This window comes from Mobula hypostoma, chromosome 1 (genome assembly GCF_963921235.1).
Source record: "Mobula hypostoma chromosome 1, sMobHyp1.1, whole genome shotgun sequence".
Lineage (NCBI taxonomy): Eukaryota > Metazoa > Chordata > Chondrichthyes > Myliobatiformes > Myliobatidae > Mobula > Mobula hypostoma.
Genome location: NC_086097.1, coordinates 173,716,975 through 173,730,508, shown reverse-complemented (window position 1 = coordinate 173,730,508; position 13,534 = coordinate 173,716,975). Strand labels below are relative to the sequence as shown.

The 13,534-nt window shown below is 41.6% G+C and overlaps 1 protein-coding gene across 4 annotated transcripts in view; it reads left to right on the top strand.

The window, feature by feature from the left end:
• Nucleotides 1–13,534, top strand: part of LOC134352539 (intermembrane lipid transfer protein VPS13B-like) — a 1,085,891-nt gene that overhangs the window by 243,603 nt on the left and 828,754 nt on the right. For all 4 annotated transcript variants that reach the window (XM_063059809.1, XM_063059800.1, XM_063059806.1 and 1 more), the window contains exon 13: nucleotides 12,003–12,197. In XM_063059809.1, coding sequence (XP_062915879.1) covers nucleotides 12,003–12,197 — 195 coding nt within the window. The remainder of the gene's footprint in view (nucleotides 1–12,002; nucleotides 12,198–13,534) is intronic.

Below are 13,534 nucleotides of genomic sequence, written 5' to 3'. Positions count from 1 at the left end.
AATGGGTGATCATGTGGCAAGTGTTTGAGATGGTCCTCTCAAGTTCCTTTTCATGCTGACTCACTTGTGGTTATCGTTCATTCATCTGTTTAATATTCTTGGTACGAAGAAAACCACAGCAATATTTCAGTCAGGTCTATTTGAGATCAGTAGAACAACTGCAGCCAAAGCGGATGACCATGTCATTGCATGTTGTTGACAAATTCAGATCTTAAGGAAGTGTTCTGCTTCACAGCTTTTAACTTCTCAAAGCAAGTTATAGTCATTTGACAGCAGCAAGTGTCTCGTTTTGGATGCTGTTGAGGGGGATGACCTGACAGGGGATGGCTAAGGTGACCGGGTCTCTGGCACTGAGCCTGGCGCTGTTGTGCAGGAGAGAAGGAGGGAGAAGAGAAATGCGGTAGTCGTGGGGGATTCCATAGTCAGGGGAACGGACAGGAGATTCTGTGAGCCTGATAGAGATACCCGCAAGGTGTGTTGCCTCCCAGGTGCCAGTGTACGGGATGTCTCGGATCGGGTACAGAATATTCTGAGGGGAGAGGGTGAGCAGCCAGCTGTCTTGGTACATGTTGGTACCAATGACATAGATAGGAAAAGGGAGGAGGTCCTGAAGGGAGATTTCCAGGAGTTATACTTTATACTTTATTGTCACCAAACAATTGATACTAGAACATTCAATCATCACAGCGATATTTGGTTCTGCACTTCGCGCTCCCTGGGGTACAAATCGATAGTAAATATTAAAAATTTAAATTGTAAATCATAAATAGAAAATAGAAAAGGGAAAGTAAGGTGATGCAAAAACAGAGAGGCAGGTCCGGATATTTGGAGGGTACGGCCCAGGTCCGGGTCAGGATCAGTTCAGCAGTCTTATCATGGTTGGAAAGAAGCTATTTCCAAATCTGGTCGTAGAAGTCTTCAAGCTACTGAGCCTTCTCCCGGAGGGAAGAGGGATGAAAAGTGTGTTGGCTGGGTGGGTTGTGTCCTTGATTATCCTGGCAGCACTGCTCCAACAGCGTGCAGTGTAAACTGAGTCCAAGGACGGAAGATTGGTTTGTGTGATGTGCTGGGCTGTGTTCACGATCTTCTAGCAACACACATCAAAGTCGCTGGTGAACACAACAGGCCAGGCAACATCTCTAGGAAGAAGTACAGTCGACGTTTCGGGCCGAGACCCTTCGTCAGGACTAACTGAAGGAAGAGCTAGTAAGAGATTTGGAAGTGGGAGGGGGAGGGAAGATCCAAAATGATAGGAGAAGACAGGAGGGGGGGGGGGAGGGGGGAAAACCCAGAGGTGGGCCTCCTGTCCCATGATCCTCTCATATCCCTTTTGCCAATCACCTGTCCAGCTCTTGGATCCATCCTTCCCCCTCCTGTCTTCTCCTATCATTTTGGATCTCCCCCTCCCCCTCCCACTTTCAAATCTCTTACTAGCTCTTCCTTCAGTTAGTCCTGACGAAGGGTCTCAGCCCGAAACGTCGACTGTACCTCTTCCTAGAGATGCTGCCTGGCCTGCTGCGTTCACCAGCAACTTTGATGTGTGTTGCTTGAATTTCCAGCATCTGCAGAATTCCTCGTGTTCACGATCTTCTGCAGCTTCTTCCAGTCTTGGACAGGGCAACTTCCATACCAGGTTGTGATGCACCCTAGAAGAATGCTTTCTAATGTGTATAAGAATTAGTGAGGGTTTTAGGGGACAGGCCAAATTTCTTTAGCTTTCTCAGGAAGTAAGGACACTGGTGGACCTTCTTGGCAGTGGACTCTACTTGGTTGGACCAAGTCAGGTCATTTGTGATATTGCCCCCAAGGAACTTAAAGCTTTTGACCTGTTCCACTTGTGCACCACTGATGTAAATGGGGTCGTGCGGTCCGCTACTCCTTCTGAAGTCAACAACCAATTCCTTCATCTTGCTGACGTTGAGGGATAGGTTATTGTCTTCGCACCACACCACCAGGTTCTTAATTTCCTCTCTGTACTCAAACTCATCATTACCCGTGATACGGCCTACAGTTGTGGTGTCATCAGCAAACTTATTTATTGAGTTCGATAGAAAGTTAGGAAGGAAGCTGAGAACAGGACCTCCAGGGTAGTAATCTCAGGATTGCTACCTGTGCCAAGTGCTAATGAGGGCAAGAATAGTAGGATCAGGTAGATGAATGCATGGCTGAGAGACTGGTGCAGGGGGCAGGGCTTCAGATTCTTGGATCATTGGGATCTCTTCTGGGGGAAGTATGACCTGTTCAAAAAGGACGGGTTACACCTGAACCCGAAGGGGACAAATATCCTGGCGCGAAGGTTTAATAGAGGTGTTAGGGAGGGTTTAAACTAATTTGGCAGGGGGATGGGAACTGGAATGATAGAGCAGAGGAGGGGGAAAACAGAAATAAATCTAAGATAGTGAGCAGTAAAGATGTCAGGAAGGACAGGCAGGTGATGGGGCAAATTTGCAGCCATTGGGATGAGTTGCGGTGCAATCAAAGCAAAAAGTACCAAATACTGGACTTAAAGTGTTATACTTAAATGCACGCAGCATAAAGAATAAGATGGATGATCTTGTCGTACAGCTACAAATTGGCAGGTGTGATATTGTGGCCATCACTGAGACGTGGCTAAAGGATGAATGTCTCTGGGAGCTGAACATCCAAGGATACACGGTGTATCGGAAGGTTAGGCAGGTAGGCAGAGGGGGTGGCATGATTTTATTGGTAAGAAATGATATTAAATCATTAGAAAGAGGTGACATAGGATAGGAAGGTGCAGAATCTTTATGGGTTGAGCTAAGAAATCGCAGGGGTAAAAGGACCCTGGTGGCAGTTATATACAGGCCCCCAAACAGCTGCAGTGATGTGGACTACAAATTACAACAGGAAATAGAAAAGCCTTGTCAGAAGGGCAGTGTTATGATAATTGTGGGGGATTTTAACATGCGAGTGGATTGGGAAAATCAGGTCAGCACTGGAGCTGAAGAGAGAGAATTTGTAGAATGTCTGCGAGATGGCTTTTTAGAACAGCTTGTCGTTGAGCCCACAAAGGGATCGGTTGTACTGGATTGGGTATTGTATAATGAACTAGAGGTGATTAGAGAGATTGAGGTGAAGGAACCCTTAGGAGGCAGTGATCATAACATGATTGAGTTCACTGTGAAATTTGAGAAAGAGAAGCTGAAATCCGATGTGTCGGTATTTCAGTGGAGTAAAGGAAATTACAGTGGCATGAGAGAGGAACTGGCCAAAGTTGACTGGAAAGGGACACTGGCGGGAAGGACGGCAGAGCAGCAGTGGCTGGAGTTTATGCGAGAAGTGAGGAAGGTGTAAGACAGATATATTCCAAAAAAGAAGAAATTTTCGAATGGAAAAAGGATGCAACTGTGGCTGACAAGAGAAGTCAAAGCCAAAGTTAAAGCAAAGGAGAGGGCATACAAGGAAGCAAGAATTAGTGGGAAGACAGGATTGGGAAGTTTTTAAAACCTTACAAAAGGAAACTAAGAAGGTCTTTATGAGGGAAAAGATGAACTATGAATTGAAGCTTGCAAATAATATCAAAGAGGATACTAAAAGCTTTTTCAAGTGTATAAAGAGTAAAAGGTGAGAGTAGATATAGGACCAATAGAAAATGATGCTGGAGAAATCGTAATGGGAGATAAGGAGATGGCGGAGGAACTGAACAAGTATTTTGCATCAGTCTTCACTGAGGAAGACATCAGCAGTATACTAGACACTCTAGGGTGTCAGGGAAGAGAAGTGTGCGCAGTCACAATTACAACAGAGAAAGTACTCAGGAAGCTGAATAGTCTAAGGGTAGATAAATCACCCGGACCAGTTGGAATGCACCCTCGTGTTCTGAAGGAAGTAGTTGTGGAGATTACGGAGGCATTAGCAATGATCTTTCAAAAGTCAATAGATTCTGGCATGGTTCTGGAGGACTGGAAGATTGCGTGGTTTCCTTGAAGGAAAATCCTGCCTAACAAACCTTTTGCAATTTTTTGAGGAAATTCCAAGTAGGCTAGACAAGGGAGATGCAGTGGATGTTGTGTATTTGGATTTTCAGAAGGCCTTTGACAAGGTGCTGCACGAGGCTGCTAAACAAGATAAGGGCCCATGGAATTATGGAAAGTTACATACGTGGATAGAGCATTGGCTGATTGGCAGGAAACAGAGAGTGGGAATAAAGGGATCTCATTCTGGTTGGCTGCTGGTTACCAGAGGTGTTCCACAGGGGTCCGTGTTGGGGCCGCTTCTTCTTACGTTATACATCAACGATTTAGATTATGGAATAGATGGCCTTGTGGCTAAGTTTGCTGATGATACAAAGATAGGTGGAGGGGCTGGTAGTGCTGAGGAAACAAAGTGTCTGCAGAGAGACTTGGATAGATTGGGAGAATGGGCAAAGAAGTGGCAAATGAAATACAATGTTGGAAAGTGTATGGTTATGCACTTTGGTAGAAGGAATAAACGGGCAGACTATTATTTAAATGGGGAAAAAATTCGAAGTTCTGAGATGCAACGGGCCGTGGGAGTCCTCGTGCAGGATACCCTTAAGGTTAACCTCCAGGTTGAGTTGGTGGTGAAGAAGGCGAATGCAATGTTGGCATTCATTTCTAGAGGAATAGAGTATAGGAGCAGGGATATGATGTTGAGGCTGTATAAGGTGCTGGTAAGACCTCAGTTGGAGTAGTGTGTGCAGTTTTGGGCTCCTTATTTAAGAAAGGATGTGCTGACGTTGGAGAGGGTTCAGAGAAGATTCACTAGAATGATTCTGGGAATGAGAGGAATATATGAGGAACGTTTGACTGCTCTGAGACTTAGGATGAGGGGGGACCTCATAGAAACATTTCGAATGTTGAAAGGCATGGAAAGGGTGGATATGGCAAAGTTGTTTTCCATGGTTGGGGAGTCTAGTACGGGAGGGCATGACTTAAGGATTGAAGGGCACCCGTTCAGAACAGAGATGCGAAGAAATTTTTTTAGCCAGATGGTGGTGAAACTGTGGAATTTGTTGCCATGGGCGGCAGTGGAGGCCAAGTCATTGGGTGTATTTAAGGCAGAGATTGATAGGTATCTGAGTAGCCAGGGCATCAAAGGTTATGGTGAGAAGGCGGGGGAGTGGGACTAAATGGGAGAATAGATCAGCTCATGATAAAATGGCGGAGCAGACTCGATTGGGCCGAATGGCCGACTTCTGCTCCTTTGTCTTATGGTCTTATGGACAGTTGTCTATTGAAAAAGCATGGCGTCCTGGAGATCAAAGGTAAAAGTTTACAAAACTCTACTACTGCTTACAATATGTATATGGTTGTGATGCTTGCAATATTTATTCATTTATTCATTGCATGTTTAGAAATGTAATAGTTTTCATCTGCTCTGCCTTTGAAAATAGTTTTTAATGATCTAATTTAAATATTGATATATATTTAAAACTTGAATTGATGTGATTATTTCTTTTCATTGCTTTAGTTATTAATTAGATTGTTGGCTAATGGTTTATCTCTTGACAGATAAATGTTGCTTGACCTGTTAAGTATTTTCGCTATTTTCAGGTTACATTTCTAATGTGCTGTATTCACAGTATTTTGATCTTTCAAAAGAGTAAGCTGACATGTTTAGATAGATTGTAAGGTGACACTTGAGAACATCTGGCATGAACACTGACAGAGACTTGTTGGATAGAATGGCCTGTTCTGTGCATTCCCAAGTAAAATGTGGATACACATTGGTAGCCTAATTCCTGTTCTTATATCTGATGGTCTGAAATAATTTCCAGCTCTGTTCAGTGAATTTGCCTGAAAAGCTGCTCAGAAACTGCTGCTGCCACATGACAAAATAATTTTGCTGAATTCTATCCTTTACAGTGTACGTGGTTCTATAAACTGAACAGATCAGTGCTGAAGTGATGGGAATATACATTGTGGGGTTTTCATCAGACCAATCAGATTGCTGCAAGGGAAATAGGGCATTGATCATGTTATTTCCAAAAATTAATGAGTTATCCAGAAGGGAATGTGGTGGATTAAGCAAATAGATTGGAGGGTCACAAAGGGATTTAAGGTTAATGTCTTTTATAGTCAGGTAGATGCACCATTAAGTGGGAATTTGAAACATTGACCACACACTGATAGATAAATTATGCTCAGATAGAAATCCAGACATGTGATTTTCACTTTACCAATTTTTTTTAAAAAGGAAAAGAAAAATTAAAACTTACTTTATGTCCTGTTTAATAAAATATAAATCTTTTTTTATCTCTTTCGTCTCTTATCTGCAACACTTAAATGCTGAGATTGAACTGTTACCATCATTGTTTGCCATACTAAAAAAAAATGCCTTTATCCTCTGTGGCAAAATCTACAGTTAGAATATGCTTGGTTGCTATCAGCAGCAAGAAATGACATCGTTGGAAATCACAGTTTGAAACTGTATTTATAAACCTTTGTGAAGGGATTATTTTTGAGCAGTTTTGTGAAAATGATACACTATTCATTCACTTTTATTCAAAGGAATATTGAAAACCTGTGGGGATTATCCTAACATAATTATGAAAAAAATATTGTGGTTTAACTATAATTAAGATCAAATAAGGCGGCATAAAATGATATGTAGTGTACAAATATTACAAATTTAGTGGATTACCAGTTTCCATGCCTACCTCTGTTAGTTGGGTGTTGCCTGGAGCAAAATTTAGTTTTGACTACTTTCAGGTGCATGTATTGGGGAAGTTGCACTGAAACTACCAGCCAGGGCAGTCTAATTATATTTTAGCCAAGCAAATCCGTGTCTGCATTTTTTACACTACATGGTTGGAACCTTGGCAGTCTTACTAAGCAGGACATTTAAAAGAGCAATTGAAATAGCTGTATCAATGGAAACAACAGATAGAGACAGAGTTCAATTGCAGTCAGGAATGAAAGTGAGCATGAACAAAATTGCAGTTGAAATCAGCCAGGCCAAATTGTCTTACCATTGTGGTAGGGCCTCACATACACCAGACCAATGCAAATTTAAAGCCAAAACTTGCAGAAAATGCAGTGATCCAAAGATCATGTCAGGCAGACAAAAGTAAATAGACTGCACAGGGAAGAGAAAAAGCAAAATGCAAGTTAGAGTTTCAAGAAGAGCACAGATCTGCATGTTGTTGATGAAAAATCTGATGAGAGTGACGGAAGAATGAGTAGCCTTGAGATTTATAGTGTGAAAACTAACAATAGACAAGCAATATGGTTTACACCAGAAGGGAATGTCAAGTTCATTAAAATAGCATTGGAGATTAGGTTGGCTATTTCAGTCATTTCAGAAAATTAGTTTGATCGGCATTTTAACAATACTGATGCCTGTAAATATCCAAGCACATTGGGCTTGTACATGGTAAAAATCTGAGGGCCAGTATTGTGGGGACATGAGTGGCTGAGACTACTACAGCTTCATTGGAGATCATCCACAATTTGTATGCCAAATCCCCTGGAATAGAATCATCTGCAAGCGAATTAAGAAAGGTACTGAAAGATGCCATAGCAATGTTTAAGGATGGCACTGGGAAAGCTCAAAAATATCAAGGGTAAGATGCCACACTCAAGTTTTGCAAAGTCCATCTAGTTCCTTACCATCTGTGATAAAGTAACCTTTGAGCTCGACTGCATGGATGCTGAAAGAATTCTTTCCTAGATTGAGTGGAGCCCATGGGAAATACCAGTGGTCCCAATAGTCAAGAAGAATATGTCTGTCAGGATCTGTGGTGATTTTAAGGTCACCATCAACCAAGTGGTGAAAGTGGATCAATATCTTCTGCCCAGGATAGACGCCCAGGATAGAGGATATCTTTGCAAACCTCTCTGGTGCAAAACCCTTCAACAAAGTGGATTTATCTGTGGCCTACCTACAGATGGAGATGGAAGAAGAGTCCAAGTTGTTTCTCACTAAAAACACTCACAAAGGGCTTTATAGGCTTATTTTTGGAGTAGTATCTGCATCTGCACTCTGACAGAAAGGTGTTTTTTAAGTTAAATGCAATTGTGAACAATAGCCAGCTCAGAAATGCTGATCATGTCAACTAGTTCCCAAAGAGAACTCCGATAGGCCAATCAGGTGGTTCACTGCTGCTCAGCGATAGAGCACAAAAAAAATATATGTACAATGAAAAGATAGTAGAAATACTGGAGTCATGATGATCATGTTGAAGTCTGCTGGAGAGAGACATTTATACACATCTGTCCTCCATAATTCAAAGAGATTGAAGGATAAGGTTGCAGGGTGACAAAACAAGGCAGGAGCACTTGGAACTAAGAACTAGTCCCTACCCTGTTCTTTCCGCACTGTTCTCCAGCAGTTTAAGGGCTAAGTCCAGCCAGAACATAACTCACAAGTGCTCTTGAAAGTCAGGTATTAACCCTACCTACCAACAACCAAGCATTGCCATCCCGGTACCCTTCATGATAGCTTATGAAGAAGCATGTGACCTCCCTCCCAGAGATGATAGGTGTTTGTGCATGCAACTCTTGAAGGCTTGGACCCCATCGCTGCAGATGTTTCCAACCACATGCACCAGGTGTTGCAAGGTTGCCCAAGTGCTCAGTGTTACCTGAATGACACCATTGTTACTGGTAAGAATGACAAGAAACAACTCCAAAACCTCAAGACAGTGTTAAAAAATTTGGAAGATTATGGGCTCAGAGCACGACACATCAAATACGAATCATTTAATCCCAGCTTCTCTTACTGTGGTCACACTATCAACACAGAAGGATGACACAAGTGTGCTGAGAAAGTTCAAGCCGTGATGGATGCCTCAAAGCCAAAGGATATGTCACAGTTGTGGTCCTTGTTAGGACATGTCAATCACTGGAACAGGTTCCTGCCAAATCTAGCTCCTGTGCTTCACCCCTTGAACTCATTACTACAGATTGCCAAGAAATGGCAATGGACAGAACAGTGTAAGGTGACTTTTAAAAAGGTAAAGGAAATGGTGACATCAAACACTGTACTCACACATTATGATCCACATTGTCCACTGAAGCTTGCTTCTGCTGTCTCACCTTATGGTATAGGTGCAGTCATGTCACATATTATGAGTGAGGGACTGGATATATGAGTACTTGGATAGACAGGGACTGATTAGGGATAGTCAACATGGCATGTGTCTAATTAATCTTACAGAATTTTTCAAAGAAGTTCACAGGAAAGTTGATGAAGGCAAGCTAATAGATGTTGTCTGTATAGACATAAGTAAGGCCTTTGACAAGACCCCACAATGAGGTTGGTCCAGAATGTTCAGTTGCTTGGCATTCAAGATGACGTAGTATATTGGATTAGACATTGGATTTGTTGGAGAAGCCAGAGAGTGGTACTGGAGGGTTGCCTCTCTGATGGGAGGCTTGTGACTATTGGTGTGACGCAGGAGTTCATGCTGGATCTGTTGTTGTTTGACATCTATATCAATGATATAAGTGATAGGTCAGCAGATGAGTGGATGACACTAAAATTGGGGGTGTAGTTAACAGTGAGGAAAACAGTCAAAGCTTGCATTGGGATCTGGACCAGCTGGAAAAATGGGCTGAAAAATGAAAGATGGAATTTAATGCAGAAAAGTGTGAGGTGTTGCACTTTCGGAGGACAAACCAGGGTAGGACTGACAGTACTGTGCGAAAGACGTGGGCACATAGCTAGGGTGCCTAATACTTGCACAGAACTGAAGTAATTTTGCGTATTGCATTGCATTGTTGCCAGAAGGTAAAACAAATTTCATGACATTTGTGAGTGGTGATTAATCTGATTCTGATATAGGTCTCTATTGTGGACTAAGAGTAGAAAGAGGGTAGGGAGAATGGAATCATTGTTAGGAAAAGGGGAAGGGAGAGGTGGGGAGGGTGGTTAGCAGGAGGCACCTGAAAGACATTCTGTAATGATTAATAAACCAATTGTTTGGAATCAAATGACCTTGCCTGATGTCTTAGTGCTGCTTGTGTCTGTACCCATTTCACCTTCCACCCCAGTACTCTTGCTGTGCCACCTGTCCAACACCCCTTCCGCAGTGCTCCACCCTCGCCATTCCCGACATCCTTTGCTCCTGTCAGATTTGTAAACTCACTCGCTGCCTCAAGTTGACAAATACAATACTGTGCAAAAGTCTTAGACACCCCAGCTGTATATCTGTGCCTAAGACTTTTGCACTGTACTGTACATGATGAGCAGTAAAGCACAGAGCAGTATGGTAGAACAGAGTGATCTAGAAATATAGATTCCTTGAAAATGACGTCAAAGGTAGATAGCGTAATAAAGAAAATTTCTGGCACATTTGGCCTTCATAAGTATGAAGTACTGAGTGCAGGAAATGGGCTGTTTTGTTGCAGTTGTACAAGATATTGTTAAGGCCATATTTGGGGTATCTTGTGCATTTTTTTTCATGTGCCTACAGGAATAGTGTCAATAGGATTGGAAAGAGTGCAGAGAAAATTTATAAGGATGTTTCCATGACACGAAGACCTGAGTCATAAGTAAAGTTGAATAGGTTAGGAGTTTGTTCTTTAGAACATAGATGAGTGGGGGGAGATTTGATGGAAGTATACAAAATTATGAGGGTTAAAGACAGGGTAAATGCAAGCAGGCTTTTTCCACTGAGGTGGGTTGAGACTAGAAATAGAGGTCATGGGTTAAAGGTACAAGATGAAAATATTAAGAGGAACATGAAGGGAAACTTCTTCAGTCAGAGGGTAATGAGACTGTGGAACAAGCTGCCAGCGCAAGTGGTGGCATTGCAGAGTTCTGCATTTAAGGGAAATTTGGATAGGTTTGTGGATGGGAAGGGTATAGAGGGATATGGTCCTGGTGCAGGTCAATGTGATTAAGCAGATTAATAGTTCAATATGGACTAGATAGACCAACAGACCTGTTTCTGTGCTGTAATACTCTATGATTGTTGTAAATTGCTCACTTACCTGCAGGGTTCTGTGAGATTCTCATTGCATTGATCCAAGAATGCCTGGTGGGACATGACTCCAAGACAACATAATCTAAGTGCTCCTGAAGAATATTGAAAAAGATCAGTACATAAGGAATCATGCTATTCTCTGCATACTTGATGCCAAACTTATATCACGGTCAGAGGTTAACTCACAGCTAGAAGTGAGTTAAGAAGATAGAATGAGGTTGACATGGATAATAAGTCAGCCATGGTGGACTGGTAGAGCAGACTCGATAGGCAGAATGGCTTCATTCTGCTCAAAGAGGGAAAATAGAAAAATGGTGTTTGGTCAAATTTCTGAATTGGTGTGATATGATCCAAAAATGTGTGCAAAAGCAATTTACTCTACTAGAATGGATTTTCATTAATAAAAAAAACTCTACAATCCAAGTTCTATATAAATTTTAATGCAGATATTTTTAACTAGCTATGATATATCTAATTAACCATGTAACTTTTGATAAACAAGAGAAAATCCACAATGCTGGAAATCCAAACAGCACACACAAAATGTTGGAAGAACTCAGCAGCCCAGGCAGCATCTGTGGAAAAGAGTATAGTCAACATTTTGGGCCAAGACCCTTCATCAGGATTGGGAAAAAAAAGTTGAGTCAGAGTAAGAAAGTGCAGGCAGGAGAGGAAGAATCACACATCCTTCTCACTGTTTCACCTCTCACCCTGTGGTTCTTCCTCCCCTCCCCCCACTTTCTTACTCTGACTTCTCATCTTCTTTTCTCATCCTGATGAAGGGTTTTAGCCCGAAACGTCGACCTTTTTTCCGTAGATGCTTCCTGGCCTGCTGAGTTCCTGCAGCATTTTGTGTGTGTTGCTTAACTTTTGATAATCTATTTTATTCATCTGTTTTTCCTGTCATGAATGCAGTTTTCCTTTATTAATGGAGGAGCTGGTTTCAATTATTGATTTGCTGAGTTCTGCAATTTTTGATTTCATTTTAATTATCTGTTATTACATTTATTTTTTTAAATCAACATTTAAACAGCTTTCCTTTCCTTAAGAAAAAATATACTTATGCCATGTTGCTTTTTGATCTCAGGTTCAGCGAATCAACAGCAAGATGTCTCCATTAACAAAAATGAAGACATGAGCAATGTCCAAGAGATGTCAACCAAGCGTCTTGTTGTAGGTTCAATGGAGCTTCGTCTGGACAGTAGCTCTGTTCACAGAATACTGAAGATGGTGGCGTGTGGTCTGAATCATGAGTATGAGCCATACAGCAAACCTCGCTCAGGTTAAATAGAAATTCTTATGTGTTATATAAAAGTAATTATCTGAGCTGCTTAGCTGAAAAAAATGAACAGCAGCTTAACATTTAACATCCCACTGTTGTAGTTACTGTTCCTTTTTGTTTGTATGAAATATTAGTTTACTGTATTATGAGTCAAAACAAAAAGCTATATGTTATTTCATACTTTAATTTAGTAATTGATCATATTGTAGACTATAGTTTACCTTTGGAGCAATGAACAATCTGCAGGAACTCAGCAGGTTGAGTTGCATCTGTGGTGGTGGTGGGGGGCGGATGCGGGAATTAACCATTTTTGTCAAAATCATGCATCCTGATTTGATCCTCCAGAAGTTTGTTTGTTACTCCAAATTTCAGCATCTGAGATGTTTTGTATATTCTATGTTTTGCATTTGGTCAGAGAACAAAAATCAAGAATGTTAAGGTGAATTGAGTTGAAATGAATGAAGGGACAAGGAGTTAAGGAACATTAAAAGATAAGGATGGGGGTAATGTTGCGGAGGATTTCAGTGAAAAGGGATGGGAGAGAAGAAGTAAAGAGAGTATGGAAGGACATTGAAAAGGAAGATTTGGTGGATGGCTTCAATAATCTACAATGCACAGTGGAAAAGGGGAAAGAAAAGGATGTGCTGAGGTGAAAATGTTATTTTTGTTTCTGTTTCAGTGAGCTTGGGGAGTGTTGTGAGAGAACTGCATACAGTTAAGCAGTGTGATTATTGATCATTAGAGCAACTTTGAGACAGGTGGAGTGTTCCATGCATTTAGCTTTTTGAAAGAGATATGGAGTTTGATTACCAAAACAATTGAGAGTTAGTTGCTTGACTTAAATGCTCCAGTTGGTTTAGCAAACTAAATAGCAGTGTTTTGTGGAATGGTTTCGAATGCTGGGAGGATTTGAGTCTGTGGGAACTATTTACTACCTGCGGTTTCATTCTATTTACAACTATTTCCAAGAAGAAGGTCACCCATTGTCTATAGGGCTTTCAGGAGAGGAGTAAAATGGACTACAGATGCTTGAATGCTTGACAAAAGAGACAGCAGATGCTTGAATCTGGATTGAAAAAAAAAAACAAACTGCTGGAGGAACTCATTGGGTCAGGCAACATCTGTTTTGGGAAATGGACAGTCAGCATTTTGGGCTGAGAAGCCTTACCTGGACTGAAAACTAGAGAGGAGAAAGCCTGTATTAAGCAGTGAGGGGAAATTGGAGCAAGAGATGGCAAGCAACAGTGAATCCAAGTGAGGAGCAGTGAAAAGCAGATGGAAGAGAGAACAGTGGCAATAGCAGTAGAGGCTGGGAGGTGATAGGTGCGGGCAACAGA